The sequence below is a fragment of the Heterodontus francisci genome, chromosome 2 (assembly GCF_036365525.1).
Source record: "Heterodontus francisci isolate sHetFra1 chromosome 2, sHetFra1.hap1, whole genome shotgun sequence".
Taxonomy (NCBI): Eukaryota; Metazoa; Chordata; class Chondrichthyes; order Heterodontiformes; family Heterodontidae; genus Heterodontus; species Heterodontus francisci.
Window position 1 is genome coordinate 207,524,791 of NC_090372.1, and position 20,274 is coordinate 207,545,064.

Genomic DNA, 20,274 nt, shown 5'->3' on the forward strand with positions numbered 1-20,274 from the left:
GCTGCTGCCTATAGTTCATAAATCAACTAGATGATTTTCTGTTCTGATGGAAGGTTATTGACCTGAAAGGTTAATTCTGTTTCTCTGTCCACAGATGTTGCCTAACCTGCTCAGTATTTCCAGCATTTTCTGTTTTTATTTCAGATTTCCAGCATCTAAAGTATTTTGCTTTTGATTTTCTTGTAGCTTCTGACATTCTCAAAACAGATCAACTGAATTCCTGAGTACCCAAATATTCTTATACATAAATCAATCATGTCTATTCCAGCCGGTACTCAAGAATACATATAACACTGCATACAACTCTCCAAACATGACAAATATTATCCTAATTTTATATCACAAAAATAACTAGTCTTCAAACTCTTGTTACTTCAGGCTAGAAATTGCACCTAGCAATAAAAGTAGATAAATGAATAATACACCGGTATAGAATTCCCTGTTATTGCCTATTGGAGTGGAGTTGTGTTTGTTCACTACTATTAGTAACAGTAACTTACAGGCTTTAGTGTCTCTACATCATGTGTAACAATCACAAATTAAATAATTATTCATCACATGTGCAGTACAATTCCAAAGCCTACTGTATGTTTTAAAAATACCTCATGCTACGCACTTCAGGAAGGGACATGAAGGCTTTGGAGAGGGTAAATAAAATGGCTCCAAGCTTAGAGTTACTTGGATAGATTGGAGAAGCTGGGATTGTCTTTAGAATAGTGAAGGTTAAAATGAGATTTGATAGAGGTGTTTAAAATCTTGAAGGGTTTAGATGAAGTAAACAAGGAGAAGCTGTTTCCAACGGCTGAAGTGTTGATAACCAATCTGTTGACAACAGCTTTAAAGTGATTGGCAAAAGAACGAGCGGTGACATGCGGAAAACCTTTTTTCCTTGAGCGGTTTGGATTTGAAATGTGCTGCCTAATAGGGTGGTGGATACAAATTCAACAGCAGCTTTCAAAAGGGAATTGAATAAATACTTCAAGGAGAAAAACTGCAGGGATATGGGGAAAGATCAGGGAAGCAGGACTAACTGAATTGCTCTTTGAAAGAGCTGGCACAGACTTGATAGGCCAAATGCCTTCCTTCTGTGCTGTATTATTCTATGATTCAATCAAGTTAGCTTTACAGTATTGAAATGCATATCTATTACATGTATATTTGGCAAAATATGTCAACTCCTGCAATGTGATATAGATGTATGCTACTTTGAAAGCTCAACATTGAATAAGAATCCTACATTATTAATACTTATTATTGAAGAAAATTGTAAATGTAAGAAATAAACTATTAAATGCTGATTCATCATGGATATCCTTGTAACAAGGTACAGGGCGGCAGTATCGGTCTCTCCAACATCCTGATACGGAAGATCTTGTCTGAAAAGCACAAGTTGGGTGAAGGAAGGTTTTAAGGGGTAATCCACTAATGGTACTTGATTTGGCAAGTTCCCAGTTTGAGCACTATAAATGATTGATCGCTTTATCAGGATGATGATAACTCTGCAAGGTTTATGTACTATACATCTGATCTGCCATTTCGGAGTTTCCTCCATGCTACCCCACAAGCCCAAAGTGGATCATTTTGGATAGAAATTTGATTATAAATGACTTCACAATGCACCAAGACTCCTTAGACAGCACCTTCCAAACCAGTAACCTCTACCACTAGAAGGACAAGGGAAGCAGATGCATGGGAACACCACCATCTGCAAGTTCCCCTCCAAGTCACACACCATCCTGACTTGGAACTATATCGCCGTTCCTTCACTGTCACTGGGTCAAAATCCTGGAACTCCTTTCCTAACAGCACTGTTAGTGTACCTACCACACATGGACTGCAGCAGTTCAAGAAGGCAGCTCACCACCACCTTCTCAAGGGCAATTAGGGATGGGCAATAAATGCTGGCCTAGCCAGCGATGCCCATATCCCATGAACGAATAAAATAAAACTTCAACATTTGTCTTTAAGAAGCTTTAGCTTTACAATTTGTCCTGGTTCAACTGTAACAATCTAGCACTGATTTCTGCAGGATTGTCACTATCTTTAGTGCTTCCCTCTATATTCTGGGCGAGAAAGTTTCCAGTTATCCAGATCAAGGTAAAGCTTAAAATCAAAACAGTTTTCTAAATCAACGACCAATCTTAGATCTGTGATAATTTGGACCAGTGCAAGGTGGAAGCTCTGAACTGACACATCAGTTCACAAATCAGCTTTGCAGAGCAAATAATCTTGCTGCTATTAAAAGCTAAACCCTTCTTGTACCATAACCCACATCTGCTATGTTAATGAGCAGGAATGGCAAGCGGAAATAAGATGAATAACTGTATTAAATAAATTGCTTATCAGCTCCTAATGACATGTACAGTAAGAAATATTTCTGTTGCTGAGGTGGTGTAAGGGGAAACTGGCACACAGAACTATAGATAAACAATATGTTTTTTTAAAAAGGGATTGTAAAGGTACAGAATATGTATATTCCATTAAAAATGGAAACTACAGGTAATTTTAGGATGTCAGGAATAAAAAGAGTCTATATGAATAATGAACACAGTGGCGCAGTGGTTAGCACCGCAGCCTCACAGCTCTAAGGACCCGGGTTCAATTCTGGGTACTGCCTGTGCGGAGTTTGCAAGTTCTCCCTGTGTTTGCGTGGGTTTTCTCCGGGTGCTCCGGTTTCCTCCCACATGCCAAAGACTTGCAGGTTGATAGGTAAATTGGCCATTATAAATTGCCCCTAGTATAGGTAGGTGGTAGGGAAATATAGGGACAGGTGGGGATGTGATAGGAATATGGGATTAATGTAGGATTAGTATAAATGGAAGTCCTTGAAGCGGCCAACATCCCCAGCTTATACACACTACTGAGTCAGCGGCGCTTGAGATGGCTTGGCCATGTGAGCCGCATGGAAGATGGCAGGATCCCCAAAGACACATTGTACAGCGAGCTCGCCACTGGTATCAGACCCACCGGCCGTCCATGTCTCCGTTATAAAGACGTCTGCAAACGCGACATGAAATCGTGTGACATTGATCACAAGTCGTGGGAGTCAGTTGCCAGCATTCGCCAGAGCTGGCGGGCAGCCATAAAGACAGGGCTAAATTGTGGCGAGTCGAAGAGACTTAGTAGTTGGCAGGAAAAAAGACAGAGGCGCAAGGGGAGAGCCAACTGTGCAACAGCCCCAACAAACAAATTTCTCTGCAGCACCTGTGGAAGAGCCTGTCACTCCAGAATTGGCCTTTATAGCCACTCCAGGCGCTGCTTCACAAACCACTGACCACCTCCAGGCGCGTATCCATTGTCTCTCGAGATAAGGAGGCCCAAAAGAAGTATAAATGGGTGGTTGATGGTCGGCACAGACTCGGTGGGCAGAAGGGCCTGTGTCAGTGCTGTATCTCTAAATAAATAATAAATAAAATTAAAGAAAAAGGAGAATATGAGAAAATTAAAGAGGTTGAGTGGAATAACAAAAGATATGAGGGAAAAATAACTTCAAAAATGCATCAAAAGTAACAATACTTTACAAGTTACGTCAGTAACGAGATTGTCAGTTTGTAGGTGGTGACTGAATATGGCAGAGGTATTCAATAATTACCATTGCATCAGGATATACTAAATGAACAAATGATGTTTCATCTAAAAGTTACAATTCACATGAAATGTGAAGGTGTACGTGCTGATCTAACATTCAACACTGGAGGAAGAATCCACATAGCAAGCTTCTATCTGTCCAGGTTAATAAAATAATGAACATCAGGACACAAAGTCAGATTCATAAGACATCATATACGATGAAAGTTCATAAGGATTCAATTATGATCAGTAAAGATGGCTGCCCTACCCTTCACTTTCAAAGATGCAGTGGTCTGCTGATCTCCAGAATCACAGGTATACTGCCCTTCATCTTCAGGTTTTATATTGCGTATAAGCAATTCAATGGAGGAACCTTTTATCATCATGCCATACTTGTCACTTGGGTAAAGTATCATAGATCCCTTCCTCCATTCCACTGGAACATCAGGTTTAGTAGTCTCACAGCGCAAAACGGCAGAACCATTCTCTTCAGCTTCTGTGTTCTGAAGCTCTTGTTTGAAAAGCACAGGCCGAGCTAAGGGAAACAGTAATTCAATTTGTGAACACATACTTTACTCAAGGAGAACTGTGACACTTAAATAACCACACAAAGTCCGATCAAGCCAACTTGAAACCTAATGCACCAGTCATGCAAGGTTGAGTACTACAATACGATCACCCTTATTACTCTTCTATCAATGTTACACTCGCAAGTTCACGGTACAGAGATAAGTGAAAAAACATACGTCAATTAGGTTTTGCCTCTGAAAGTTCTAAGTTCAAGACCCACTTCGGCTTAGAATCTAGGTTGACATTTTACTGCAATCCTGAGGGGTATTTTGAATAAGAGGTTAAACTCATGCTGAATTGCTTTGAAATAGAGGTGAACAATATAAAAATGGGAAGCCACAGTGGCTGCTATCCTTCTACTCCGGAAATCTGCTGGAAGAAACTGCTGACCTGCTGCCATGGTTGTCATAATCAAGTGATTGACTGAAGAGGCAGTGATGGGTCTGGTTCTACAAACTAATTAGTTGAAGGGACTCTGCAACAATATCAGACAAACACACATTTTCACATAGTATTTTTAACAATACAGGTATATTTTTCATATTGACATCACTACAGGAAATTGTAGATGTGATCGTTTGAGAAGCTGCATATGATGATCAGCTCCATGAGAACCACTTTTGATCAAAATCAACAATGATTTGATTTTTCTTTCCATACCCTTTATTTTTAACAATGCGGTGGTCTGCTGATCTCCAGAATCACACGTATATTCACCAGCATCTTCAAGCTTCAGATTGTGAATAAGCAACTTAATACTTGAACCTTCTTGCTTCAGTTTGTACTTGTCACTTGGGTGAAGCACTACTGATCCTTTCCTCCATTCCACTAAAGCATTACATTTAGTAACTTCACAGTGTAAAGTAGCAGTACTATCCTCTTCAGTTTCAACATTCTGAAGGCCCCGTTTGAAAAGTACAGGCATTGCTATAGGAAGAGAGGAAATTAATTTCTGATAACACAGTTTAGTCAAACTATGATTGCTCGAATTCTGAATAATCAAATAGAATTTATTTTCCCCAGAAAATATATTTTGCTGATGACATATTCCATTGTGACACAGGTTAATAAGCCATAAAAAAGCAAACAAAGCACTGGGGGTTCATTTAGTTTTTAGTTTTAGAGATACAGCACTGAAACAGGCCCTTCGGCCCACCGAGTCTGTGCCGACCATCAACCACCCATTTATACTAATCCTATATTCCTACCACATCCCCACCTGTCCCTATATATTTCCCTACCACCTACCTATACTAGGGGCAATTTATACTGGCCAATTTACCTATCAACCCGCAAGTCTTTGGCATGTGGGAGGAAACCGGAGCACCCAGAGGAAACCCACGCAGACACAGGGAGAACTTGCAAACTCCACACAGGCAGTACCCAGAATTGAACCCGGGCCGCTGGAGCTGTGAGGCTGCGCGGTGCTAACCACTGCGCCACTGTGCCGCCCTAGAGCAATCTTTGATAATACTAAATCAAATTTTAATTACGCTCAGCCTGCTCACCACATAGTCATGTCTTCATATTTGATAAAAGTTAATTACTACATTCTAACTCATCAATAAAAGAGTTTGTCCTTACATTCAGAAAATTAAATTTAATCAATTAAGGTAATACACCAAATTGGGGGTGTATTTAATAGAGTGAACAGCAGGAAAATACAGGAAAATATTAATAATCTTGCATAATGAGCATGTAATTGGCAAATGAACTTCAATATAATAAAGGTGAGGTGGTACATTTTTTAGGAAGAATAAGGAAGCCTCAAACTCCTTGGAAAATAAGTGTTGAAATGAGTTAGAGGAACAGGGAGATCTGGGGGTACAAATACACAACTCACTAAAAGTAGTGACACAGGTTAATAAGGCCATAAAAAAGCAAACAAAGCACTGGGGGTTCATTTCTAGAGCAATATAAATTATGATAATCTTGTACAAAACCTTGGTTAGACCACACTTGGAGTACCATGAATAATTCTGTCTCCGTATTATAAAAAGGGTATAGAAGCCTTGGAGAAGGTGCAAAAAAGATTTACTAGAATAATACCAGAACTGAAAGGTTGATAACTATCAGGAAAGATTGAACAGGTTGGGACTAGAAAAGAGGAAACTTAGGTGTAACCTGATAGAGGGCTTTAAAGATTATGAAAGTGTTTAATTGTGTGGATGTAGAGAAGATGTTTCCGCTTGCAGAGGAGGCCAATATAAATTGGTCACTAATAAATCCAATAAGGAATTCAGGACAAACTTCTTTACCCAGAGAATGCAGAATTCGATGTCACAAAGAGTAGCTGAGGCAAATAGTATAGATGCATTTAAGTTGTAGCTAGATAAGCACATGAGGGAGAAAGGAATAGGAGGATATGTTGATGGAGTTAGATGAAGAAGGGTGAGAGGAGACTTATGTGGAGCATAAACCTGTTGGGCCGAATAGCTGTAAATACTTTGTAAAAGGATACCAAACATGACAACAAGATTATGTTGTACAGTATTTTACAGGATATTAGTATCCTCGTACTTTTGACATTACCTTTTGTAGTTAATGAATGTAAATTGTTTTTAATATACTAGATGGCCATGTGTTTGGAAAAAAAAATCTCAGAAACTTGCTCCACAGTGTGAAAAGCCTGTAACTACTATGGACTTGCAGATCCAGCAAAATTGACTGGGAAATGTTGATACAAAGCATAAACGCAGGAAATATGGGTTATGGACAGGAATTGAACATCATAAGTAAGGTAGCTAATATATGGATAGTGGTAGAATATGAAGATATTCGCACCCATAGGTCATTTGTCTAAATTAAAGGCCCTTTACATGAATGCAAGGTCCAGTCCCTATCCAATTCTCCATAATTTTGTCTCTAATCACCCTTTTGTCCTTACTATTTATTATTGTAGAAAGACTAAATCTAGTTGCTAGGTCTATAAAATGTGGAACGAAAATATTCTTGTCTTTGTCCCATACCTTTAAATCCATGGCAACTACTTCATTAAAGTCGTATGCCAATGGAAGGCTGACAATAGGATGTGATAGTGTCCTCTGATACATTTTACAGATTTCACACTTTTCACTTCTATTATTCTCGTATACTCTTCATCAATCACACCTGCATCCTCTGAATCTCTGACAAGTAGGGTGAGCAAATTGTCCGTGTAACTTTAAGACCATTTGCCCTTTATCTCTCCGATTCTTAACACCTGATGCCATCAATACTTCTCTAACACTCTGACTAGAAACATCAGGTTTTGTTAAGAGGATACAATAATGCCCTGACCGGGTAAACTGCAAATTCACTGACTTCCCAAAAACAATTGCCTTATCATGCTCCAGATCAAGTTTCATTTGTGCCTTTTTCATTGAGGCTTACTCAACAATAAAGGTATCTCACTGGAGACTACATCAGTACTGATAAAGTGGCTTACCCTAGCTATTTTACATGGAATTAATACTCTCTTTAGTAACTTCAATGTGTTGCCATCACCAAACCTAAAGCTGGTAGTACTTTTATACTCCTTAACCTTACGTGGATTCTCACTACTGAGTGAATCCAGATAACACTGTAACTAATCAGTTCCACATACTGTCGACGTGCACGCACTATCCAATACAGCACAGTTGAACAAATCTGCAACCAACACATTCATTACCGGACTAAAACTCCTTGTGACTAGTACAATTCATTCAGATCCATCAGTATCTTACTCTTCTGCCTCAGAATTCCCTGTGTTGTGTTTTATTTCTAAGACTCTGCCCCTTCGCTTAGGGCAGTTCATTGCATAATGATACTTTGAGTCACATCTGAAGCACCTAATAACTGTTCTTTGGGAAGTCCCGGGATTCATTCGTCTATGATTGCTGTTCTAATTCTGTCTTCCACCGTAATCGTCAGACCTGCTAAAGGTGCTTTCATCCTCATTCCTTCTGTCTTTAACTCTTCCATTGTACTTATGCCTGCTTCCAGTATCTGGATTATTTCTAAATCTAGTAAACATTGAGTCCTTCATTCTTTGTGTCACCGCAGAATGCCCTGCTTGTTCTACTAGGGCTGCAGGAAATGACTGTTTCCCAGTAATTTCTTTAAGGCCACAGACATTGGATCCAACAGGGAGTCTTTGTCCAAAGAACCGAACCCCAGTTAGAACCAGGAGCCTGTCCAGATGTGACACCCTGGCATAATCTAGCAATTTAAAACCTAGCACTGAACCAGGGATTTCCAAATTGAATTTCCTCAATCTGCTATACAGTCTGTTAAAGTCCATGCAATCTGTTAAAGTCCATGATATATTCCTCCACTGAATAACCATCTGTATTCCAAAATCTATCAAAGTATGACCATGCCTCATAAGCACTCAATAGGTTATCTTTCTTGTAAATTTCATCCAAGAATTCTAACAGAAGATCCAACCCTTCATCAGCATCCAGCTGGTGAGCATCCAGTTCACAAAACTTTACTCCTGATTTTACTTTTGGTAGGAAGTGACAACAGTAAGGCCATAACTTGTTTCTTCTTTGGTAGAAATGTAACCCGTGTCCAAATATCCACTTCATTCTGCCACTGGTCATATGGTTCAGACTCCGAGAACATTGGAGGGTAATCATACCCTGACAATTTACATTTGTTTTCTGCCATATTTTACATAATGGACCTTGAGATTTTAGTTTTCTCTTCAAAAAAAAATGTCCTAGTTTTCAACCTTCAGCTTCAGTCAACCATCCTTTGTTACCATGTTAAATTCCAGAAAGTTTGTTATGGAAGGATAATGCTAGAGCCTATATTTACTAAGCTTCACATTTATTGTGCACAGTAAAAAGATTACAAACATGCAGCTCCTCACTCAAACCCTCCACCACTGGGGCGGCACAGTGGCGCAGTGGTTAGCACCGCAGCCTCACAGCTCCAGGGACCTGGGTTCGATTCTGGGTACTGCCAGTGTGGAGTTTGCAAGTTCTCCCTGTGTCTGCGTGGGTTTCCTCCGGGTGCTCCGGTTTCCTCCCACATGCCAAAGACTTGCAGGTTGATAGGTTAATTGGCCATTATAAATTGCCCCGAGTATAGGTAGGTGATAGGGAAATATATATGGACATGTGGGGATGTGGTAGGAATATGGGATTAGTGTAGGATTAGTATAAATGGGTGGTTGATGGTCGGCACAGACTCGGTGGGCCGAAGGGCATGTTTCAGTGCTGTATCTCTAAAACTAAAAAACACTCTCAGTGAGTGTCTGCTTATAAGTGCTCAACTAAGACCCCAATTAACATCCTTCACCTGCATATAATCAAAGCATTGATACACAATTAACAGACTAATAGAGGGATCCTCAGAGAATGCAATGTCACATCATTCCCCCACACCTTCTACCAGCACAGATACTCCCATGTCAATGGTATAAGTTCCCGAGGACATTCATTGTCACAACCTGGAGAGCACATCAAAGATGCGCCTGAGCAGTTGACAGAGGCTGTGAAAGCTGAAGCCACCGACAGTCGGAGGACTGTGGGAGGCCAGGCCAATGCTGAGCCCCAGGCTAATGAAGTGCCTCTGGAGTCATCGGCAACATGGCAACTGCTGCAGCAGGAGGTAAGGGAACATGTGGCGGTATTTCCAGAGGCTATGCGTACCTATGTGAGGACAACGGAGGAGTCCATCCAGGCCATGAGTGCTGCCATTTCTTTGTCCTGTATGTGCATGGCTTCCTCAATGAGTGGCAACTCCCAGAGAGCCTCTGCACTTTGCATGAGTTCCTCACCGGTGTGAGTAGCCATGTCTGTCACCAAGTCTCCATCTCTGAAGAGGTGTGTGTGTGTGGGGGTGCTGGTGGGAAAGCAGTGGCACCTGGAAATGCCAAAGTATGTAGACTTCGTAATACTCAGCAGGTCTGGCAGCATCTGTGAAGAGAGAAACAGAGTTAACGTTTCAGGTCTGTGACCTTTCATTAGAACTGATGAAAGGTCACAGACCTGAAATGTTAAGTCTGTTTTTCTCTCCACAGATGCTGCCAGACCAGCTGGGTATTTCCAGCGATTTCTGTTTTAGTTTCAGATTTCCTGCATCTGCAGTATTTTGCTTTTATTATATATGTCGGCATCGTGGCTGCTTCCCAGGAACCATGCATGCACCTGAAGGATCCGCTGTCCTTGGTCACACACCAGATCAACATTGATGGAATGGAAGCCCTTTCTGTTGATGAAGGCTGCTGGCTGGTCCATGTAGAGAGGCAGAGAAGTGCAGGGAGAGTATTCAAGAGCTTAGGGCTAAGGCAACTGAAATGCAGCCACCAATGATGGAGCAATTAAAATCGGGGATGCTCAAAAGGCCTGAATTATAGGAGCGTAGATATCTCAGAGGGTTGTTGGGCTGGAGGGGATTACAGAGCTAGGGAGGGGCGCAGCCATGAAGGGATTTCAAAACAAGGATAAGAATTTTACAATAAACGTGTTGCTTGACTGGGAGCCAATGCAAATCAGCAAGCACGGGGGTTATAGATGAATAGGACTTGAAGCGAATTGAGACACGGGCAACATAGTTTTGGATGACCTCAAGTTTACGGAGGATAGAATGTGGGAGACCAGCCAGGAGTACATTGGAATAGTCAAGACTAGAGGTAACGAAGGCTTGAATGAGGGTTTCATCATCAGTTAAGCTGAGATAGGAGCGAGGTCGGGCGATGTTACGGAGGTGGAAATAGGCAGTCTTAGTGATGGTGTGAATATGTGGTCAGAAGCCCATTTCAGGGTCAAATGTGACACCAAGGTTGTGAACAGATTGGTTTAACCTCAGAATGTTGCCAGGGCAGCACTGCAATTTAGTCTCTGTAATTGCAATGAGATTTACCAGTGTTAATCCCTAGATTGGCAACATTATTATTTAGATGTAAAATTTCCAATGAGTGCCTGGTAAAAAAGTGATTTATTTTCACAGTGAGCTCCGTGTAAACCATGCAGAAAATAATAATTTAATTCAACAATTCAGCAGAAATTTATAAAATGGTCAGTGAATGGCATGCTGTTATTAACAGGAGGCTGGCAAAAAGATGAAATTTTTATTTATTTATTTAGAGATACAGCACTGAAACAGGCCCTTCAGCCCACCGAGTCTGTGCCAACCAATAACCACCCATTTATACTAACCCTACAGTAATCCCATATTCCCGACCACCTACCGACACTGGGGGCAATTTACAATGGCCAATTTACCTATCAACCTGCAAGTCTTTGGATGTGGGAGGAAACCGGAGCACCCGGCGAAAACCCACGTGGTCACAGGGAGAACTTGCAAACTCAGCACAGGCAGTACCCAGAATCGAACCCGGGTCCCTGGAGCTGTGAGGCTGCGGTGCTAACCGCTGCGCCACTGTGCCGGAAAATGTGAGAGAATTTAATTACTAAGAAAAATGAATAACATGCTGTTGTCCTACCCTTCACTCTTAAAGAGGCGGTAGTCTGTTGATCTCCAGAATAACAGGTATAGTCTCCACCATCTTCAGGTTTTAGGCTGTGAATGAGTAAATCACAAATGGAACCTTCTTGTTTCATTTCATACTTGTCAGTTGGATGAAGTACCAACGATCCCTTCCTCCATTTTACTGGGGCATTAGATTTCGTAATCTCACAATGTAAAGTGGCAGTGCCACCCTCTTCAGCTTCCTCATTCTGAAGTTCTTGCTTGAAGAACACAGGCAGCGCTATGGATACATTAAGTTTAGTTTATAATGATATTGATTAGTTAAGATCCAAATCTTATCTCTCAGCTTCTACACACAATTCTGATCTGACCGGCTGAAAATAGTTTTCATAGTATAAACTCCAACAATCCACTACTGGATTCTTTTTCTCACTCACCACGGCGCCCCAAAAAACCCAATAACCTACAAGCAAGGAGCAGTGGCGGTCAGAAAGAGCTAAGGATTTATTTAAGTAATTATTCATCTGGTTCTATTTTACAATTTTTACTAGATAATAGCTTCAGGGGGTAAGACAGAAAGAGATTTTCAAGAAATACTAATTGAAAATGAATTACAGTGAATAAATAGAAATATATCAATAAACGATAACTTAAAAAGAACTCCTGTTGGATTAAATACATAAATAGCTATGGCAAAATCAGGGTCTGGAGTGATGTGTGTGGCATGCATGATGTGGGCCTGCATGGACTCGCAAACTATGCAAGGTGAACATATATTGGTGAAAGTTGCACTGCTTGAGCAAAATGCTTCATACTTTGAGAGTCAACTGAACACACTCTTCAACATTTGGGATGAGGAAAGTTATTTGAATAGATGCTCCCGAGGGTGCCCATCTCACAGGTTGCTAGGAGCAGAGAAGCAGGTAAAAGGAGACTGGGTGACCATTTGCAAATAGAACAGAGGGCAATAGGTGAGGGCAGAAAGGGGAGAACCTGTAGAGCTGGATTGGTCTAATGGGTATATCTGTTTAAGTACCTGTGATGCAGACAAAATCAATGACACACAGAGGAGGGAAACCATGAGCAACAACAGGCACCAAGGACAATTAGTTACTCATGGGCAAACAGTACAGGTAGAAAGAAAGACAAGCAATGATTGTGGGGAATTCTATAGTCAGAGAGGTAAATGGTTTCTCCTGTAGATGTGGTCCACAGTCCCAAGTTCTAGGGTTTAGGGCATCATGGAGTGAATACAAAAGGCTCTGCAATATGAGGATGAGCAGAGAAAGGTCATAGGTCATGTGGGAATCAATAACACAGACAAGAGTATATTTAAGGCTCTACTAAGGAATATAAAGCAGCTAAGTTCTAGATTTTGAAGCAGAACTTCCAGGATAGTAATCTCTGGTTAACTCCCAATGTCACGCTGAACCATGATTGTCAAAGCTGGGTTGGACAGATAGTACAGAAGGGGGGGGTTTCAGATTCATAAAATCATATCATAGAATGGTTACAATGCAGAAAGTGGCCATTCAGCCTGTTGTGTCCATGCCGGCCCTCTGCAAGTAACATTCATGCCACACAAGTGCCAGGCAATGACCATCTCCAACAAGAGAGAATCTAACCATCTCCCCTTGACATTCAATGACATTAGCATTGCTGAATCGGCCACTATCAACATTCTGGGGGTTACCATTGACCAGAAATTGAACTGGACTAGCCATATAAATACTTGTGGCTACAAGAGCAGGTCAGAGACTGGGAATTCTGAGGTGAGTAACTCACTTCCTGACTCCCCAAAGAATATCCATCATCTACAAGGCACAAGTCAGGAGTAGGATGGAATACTCTCCACTTCCTTGGATGACTGCGGCTCTAACAACACTCAGGAAGCACAACACATTCCAGGACACAGCAGTCCACTTGATCAGCACCCCATCCACCAACGTAAACATTCACTCCATCCACTGGCAGAAGTACCATCTACAAAATGCACTGCCGCAACTCACCAAGGCTCCTTTGACAGCAACCTCTACCACCTAGAAGGACAAGGGCAATAGACACATGGGAACCACCACCTGCAAGATCCCCTCCAAGTCACACACTACCCTGACTTAAAACTATATTGCCATTCCTTTCACTGTCGCTGTATCAAAATCCTGGAAATCCCTTCCTAACAGCACTGTTGCAGTGCCTGTACCAGCTGCACTGCAGCGGTTCAAGAACGCAGCTCACCACAACCTACTCAAGGGCAAAAAGGGATGGGCAACAAATGCTAGCCTTGAAAGAATAAAAAAAGTGAACAACTCAGCTAGTCCCACTCACTTCCCCACCCTTTCTCCATAGCCCTGCAAATTTCTTCTCTTCAGATGCTTATCTAATTCCCTTTTGAAAACCCCGAATGTATTTGCCTCCACCACACTCTCAGGCAGTGCATTCCAGATCCTAACCAGTCGCTGTGGAAAACAATTTTATTATGTCACTGTTGTTTCTTTTGTCATTCACCTTAAATCTGGAGTAGACACGATGGGCCAAATGGCGGCGAGGCCTCATGGTGGCACCCCCACCGATCAGCGACGAGACTGCCATTAACATATGTAAATAAATTTAAATCACCGCATTAATTACCTTTATGTCCCCGCTGTCTGTCCCAGTGGCCGGCACTCCCGTGCCTTCGGATCTCCATCCGGGGAACCGAGGCATAACACTGGTAGGGATGAAGGAGCAGGTAAGTTTCTCAGTGCGGTGGGGTGAGGGGGGAGTTGGGTCAAACTAATGTCACTGGTGTAGGGGATGGTGGTAAGGGTTATAGTGTAAACTATATGTACTTTTTGGGGAGTGGAAGGTCAGGTGGGCAAGGGACATTTTTTGGACGGGGGAGGGAAGAAATTGATTTTATTGTTAATGGGGGGGGGGCGGGAGGGGACATAATAAATGAATTTAGTTTTTATTAAATTTTTCTTTAAATATGTAAATAGAAAATTAGGGCTCGAAGCCCTTCTGCACTGGCAGCTGAAGCAATTGCCGGGGACGTACAGCCGCTCCCTCCAGGTCATCAGGTGGGTCGGCGGTCTACCCTGGCTATTTAAGTGAGCCACCGAGGTAGATGGTGTATTGTAGATTGTGCTACATATGACTACAACTAGCAGAGAGTTTTCCCCCTGATTCCCACTGACTCCAGTTTTGCAAGGGCTCTTTGATGGCATACTCTGTCAAAGGTGTGGTGGCAGCGTGACTCCAGATCCAGAGCAATCTGGTCGACTTTTAAATGCCCTCTGAAATAACCTAGCAAGCCATTCAGTTGTATCAAACCACTACAAAGTCTCAGGAAAGGAGTGAAACCGACAGACGACCCGGGATCGACCTAGGCGCCGAAAACGACGACGGCAAACCCAGGCCTGTCAACCCTGCAAAGTTCTCCTTACTAACATCTGGGGGCTTGTGCAAAAATTGGGAGAGCTGTCCCAAAGATGAGTCAAGCAACAGCCTGACACAGTCATACTCACAGAATCATACCTTGCAAACAATGTCCCAGATACCGCCATCAGGACAGACCCAATAGAGGTGACGGCATAGTGGTATACAGCCGGGAGCGAGTTGCCCTGGGAGTCCTCAACATTGACTCTGGACCCCATGAAGTCTCATAGCATCAGGTCAAACATGGGAAAGGAAACCTCCTGTTGATCACCACCTACCGCCCCACCCTCCACCCCCACCTCGGCTGATGAATCAGTATTCCCCCCATGTTGAACACAAATTGGAAGACTGAGGGTGGCAAGGCACTTCAATGTCCACCACCAAGAGTGGCTCGGAAGCACCACTACTGATCGAGCTGGCTGAGTCCTAAAGGACATTGCTGCTAGACTGGGTCTGCAGCAGGTGGTGAGGGAACCAACAAAAGGGAAAAACCTACTTGAGCTCGTCCTCACCAACCTACATATCGCATCTGCCCACGACAGTACTGGTAGGAGTGACCACCACACAGTCCTTGTGGAGACAAAGTCCCGTCTTCACATTGAGGGTACCCACCATTGTGTTGTGTGGTACTACCACCATGCTAAATGGGATAGATTTTGAACAACTCTAGCAACTCAAAACTGGGCATCCATGAGGCGCCATGGGCCATCAGCAGCAGCAGAATTGTAATCAACCACAATCTGTAACCTCATGGCCCGGTATATCCCCACTCGACCATTACCATCAAGCCGACGGACCAACCCTGGTTCAATGAAGAATGCAGGAGGGCATGCAAGGACCAGGACAAGGCATACCTTAAAATGAGATGTCAGCCTGGTGAAGCTACAACACAGGACTACTTGCATACCAAACAGTGGATGCAGCATGCAATTGACAGGGCTAAGCAATTCCACAACCAATGGATCAGATCTAAGCTCTGCCGTCTTGCCACATCCAGTCGTGAATGGTGGTGGACAACTAAACAACTAACAGGAGGAGGAGGCTCCACAAATATCCCTATCCTCAAAAATGAGGGAGCCCAGCACATGAATGCCAAAGACAAGCCTGAAGCATTTGCATCCATCATCAGCCAGAAGTGCCGAGTGGCTGATCTATCTCAGCCTCCGCCTGAGGTCCCCAGCATCGCAGATGCCAGTCTTCAGCCAATCCAATTCATGCCAAGTGATATCGTATTGAATAGCGGTGCAGGCTCAAAGGGCCAATGGCCTTCTCCTGCTCCTATTTTCTATGTTCCTATGTTTCTACGAAACGGTTGGAGGAACTGAATATTGCAAAGGCTATGTGCCCTGACAACATTCCGGCAATGGTACTGAAGACTTGTGCTCCAGAATTAGCCACACCCCCTAGCCAAGCTGTTCCAGTACAGCTACAACACTGGCATCTACACAGCAATGTGCAAACTTGCACAAAAAGCAGGACAAATCCAACCTGGCCAACTACCGCTCTATCAGACTACTCCAAATCATCAGCAAAGTGATGGAAGGGGTCGTCGACAGTGCTATCAAGCAGCATTTGCTCAGCACAGTGGCGCAGTGGTTAGCACCGCAGCCTCACAGCTCCAGGGACCCGGGTTCGATTCTGGGTACTGCCTGTGTGGAGTTTGCAAGTTCTCCCTGTGTCTGCGTGGGTTTTCTCCGGGTGCTCCGGTTTCCTCCCACAAGCCAAAAGACTTGCAGGTTGGTAGGTAAATTGGCCATTATAAATTGTCACTAGAATAGGTAGGTGGTAGGGAAATACAGGGGCAGGTGGGGATGTTTGGTAGGAATATGGGATTAGTGTAGGATTAGTATAAATGGGTGGTTGATGGTCGGCACAGACTCGGTGGGCCGAAGGGCCTGTTTCAGTGCTGTATCTCTAATCTAATCTAATCTAATAACCTGCTCACTGACGCTCTGTTTGGATTCCGTCAGGGCCACTCAGCTCCTGACTTCATTACAGCCTTGGTTCAAACATGGACTAAAGAGTTGAACTCCAGTGGTGAGGTAAGAGTGACTGCCCTTGACGTCAAGGCAGCATTTTACTGAGTATGGCATCAAGGAGCCCTAGCAAAACTGGAGTCAATGGGAATCAGGGGGAAAACTCTCCGCTGGTTGGTGTCATAACTAGCAGAAAGGAAGATGGTTGTGGTTGTTGGAGGTCAATCATCTCAGTCCCAAGATATCACTGCAGGATTTCCTCAGGGCAGTGTCCTAGGCCCAAACATCTTCAGCTGCTTCATCAATGACCTTCCCCCCATCATGTCAGAAGTGGGGATGTTCGCTGATGATTGCCCAATGTTCAGCACCATTCGTGACTCCTCAGATACTGAGTCAGTCCATGGCCATATGCAGCAAGACCAGGACAACATCCAGGCTTGGGCTGACAGGTGGCAAGTAACATTCGTGCCACAAAAGTGTCAGGCAATGACCATCTCAAACAAGAGAGAATCTACCATCTCTCCTTGACATTCAGTGGCATTACCATCACTGAAATCCACTATCAACATGCTGGGGGTCAACATTGACCAGAAACTGAACTGGACCAACCACATAAATGCTGCAGCTACAAGAGCAGGTCAGAGGCTGGGAATTCTGCGGCTTGTAACTCACCTCCTGTATCCCCAATGCCTGTCCACCATCCTCAAGGCACAAGTCAGGAGTGTGATGGAATACCCTCCACTTGCCTGGATGGGTGCAGCTGCAACAACACTCAAGAAGCTCAACACCATCCAGGACAAAGCAGCCCGCTTGATTGGCACCCCGTCCACCACCTTCAACATTCACTCCCTCCGCCACCGACGCACAGTGGCAACAGCATGTACCATCTACAAGATGCAACTGTAGCAGCTCACCAAGGCTCCTTCGACAGCACCTTCCAAACCTGCGACCTCTACCACCTAGAAGGACAATGACAGCTGATGCATGGGAACATCACCACCTGCAAGTTCCCCTCCAAGTCACACACCATCCTGACTTGGAACTATGTTGCCGTTCCTCCACTATCATTGGGTCAAAATCTTGGAACTCCCTTCCTAACAGCACTGTTGGTGTACCTACACCGCAAGGAGTTCAGCTGTTCAAGAACCACCACCTTCTCAAGGGTAATTAGCGATGGGCAATAAATGCAAGCCTAACCAGCGATGCCCACATCCCAGAAACAAATAAATAAAAATGCTGCGTTATTGTCAAGGGCAGTCACTCTCACCTCACGTGTAGGCCAGACCAGGTAAAGACAGCAGATTTCCTTCCCTAAATGACATTAGTGAACCAGATGGGTTTTTAGGACAATCGATGATAATTTCATGGCGCCATTACAGAGACTATCTTTCAATTCCAGATTTTTATTCATTAATTAAGTTTATTAATTAAACTTAAATTCCACCAGTTGCCATGGTGAGATGTGAACCTGTATCCCCAGGGAATTATTGAGTTCTTCGAGAAGGTGACCAAACAGGTGGATGAGGGTAAAGCAGTGGATGTGGTGTATATGGATTTCAGTAAGCCGTTTGATAAGGTTCCCCACGGTAGGCTATTGCAGAAAATACAGAAGTATGGGGTTGAAGGTGATTTAGAGCTTTGGATCAGAAATTGGCTAGCTGAAAGAAGACAGAGGGTGGTGGTTGATGGCAAATGTTCATCCTGGAGTTTAGTTACTAGTGGTGTACCGCAAGGATCTGTTTTGGGGCCACTGCTGTTTGTCATTTTTATAAATGACCTGGAAGAGGGTGTAGAAGAATGGGTTAGTAAATTTGCGGATGACACTAAGGTCGGTGCAGTTGTGGATAGTGCCGAAGGATGTTGTAGGGTACAGAGGGACAGAGATAGGCTGCAGAGCTGGGCTGAGAGATGGCAAATGGAGTTTAATGCGGAAATGTGTGAGGTGATTCACTTTGGAAGGAGTAACAGGAATGCAGAGTACTGGGCTAATGGGAAGATTCTTGGTAGTGCAGATGAACAGAGAGATCTTGGTGTCCAGGTACATAAATCCCTGAAGGTTGCTACCCAGGTTAATAGGGCTGTTAAGAAGGCATATGGTGTGTTAGCTTTTATTAGTAGGGGGATCGAGTTTCGGAGCCACGAGGTCATGCTGCAGCTGTACAAAACTCTGGTGAGACCGCACCTGGAGCATTGCGTGCAGTTCTGGTCACCGCATTATAGGAAGGATGTGGAAGCTTTGGAAAGGGTGCAGAGGAGATTTACTAGGATGTTGCCTGGTATGGAGGGAAGGTCTTACGAGGAAAGGCTGAGGGACTTGAGGTTGTTATCGTTAGAGAGAAGGAGGAGGAGAGGTGACTTAATAGAGACATACAAGATAATCAGAGAGTTAGAAAGGGTGGATAGTGAGAGTCTTTTTCCTCGGATGGTGATGGCAAACACTAGGGGACATAGCTTTAAGTTGAGGGGTGATAGATATAGTTTAGTTTAGTTTAGAGATACAGCACTGAAACAGGCCCTTCGGCCCACCGAGTCTGTGCCGACCATCAACCACCCATTTATACTAATGCTACACTAATCCCATATTCCTACCACATCCCCACCTGTCCCTATATTTCCCTACCACCTACCTACACTAGAGGCGATTGCTAATGGCCAATTTACCTATCAACCTGCAAGTCTTTGGCATGTGGGAGGAAACCGGAGCACCCGGAGGAAACCCACGCAAACACAGGGAGAACTTGCAAACTCCACACAGGCAGGACCCAGAATTGAACCCGGGTCGCTGGAGCTGTGAGGCTGCGGTGCTAACCACTGCGCCACTGTGCAGATGTCAGATGTCAGAGACAGATGTCAGAGGTAGTTTCTTTACTCAGAGAGTAGTAGGGGCGTGGAACACCCTGCCTGCAGCAGTAGTAGACTCGCCAACTTTAAGGGCATTTAAGTGGTCATTGGATAGACATATGGATGAAAATGGAATAGTGTAGGTCAGATAGTTTCACAGGTCGGCGCAACATCGAGGGCCGAAGGGCCTGTACTGCGCTGCAATGTTCTAATGTTCTAATTCTAATTCCCTTTCACAATCTTAAAGACCTCTATGGGGTCGCCCCTCAGCCCTTTATTTTCTAGAGGCGACAGCCCCAGCCTGGTCAATGTTTCCTGATAGCAGAACTGAGAGATTATATCTATCATTCTAGTAAACCTTCTTTGCACCTGCTCCAGTATCTCCACATCCTCTTCTAACAAGGAGAGCAGAACTCTTCACAGGTACGGTAGCATTGTGACTATGTTACTGGATTCGGAATTCTAAGGTCTCAACTAATGACATGAGTTCAAA

The 20,274-nt window shown here is 43.6% G+C and overlaps 1 protein-coding gene across 1 annotated transcript in view; it reads right to left on the reverse strand.

Moving 5' to 3' along the window:
• The window catches only part of obscnb (obscurin, cytoskeletal calmodulin and titin-interacting RhoGEF b), an 868,128-nt gene that overhangs the window by 472,840 nt on the left and 375,014 nt on the right, over positions 1-20,274 (reverse strand). Inside the window, exons 79-81 of the mRNA XM_068053434.1 lie at positions 11,561-11,827; positions 4,801-5,067; positions 3,839-4,105 (exon numbers count right to left, since the gene is read on the reverse strand). Of these exons, the coding sequence (XP_067909535.1) occupies positions 3,839-4,105; positions 4,801-5,067; positions 11,561-11,827 (801 nt within the window). The remainder of the gene's footprint in view (positions 1-3,838; positions 4,106-4,800; positions 5,068-11,560; positions 11,828-20,274) is intronic.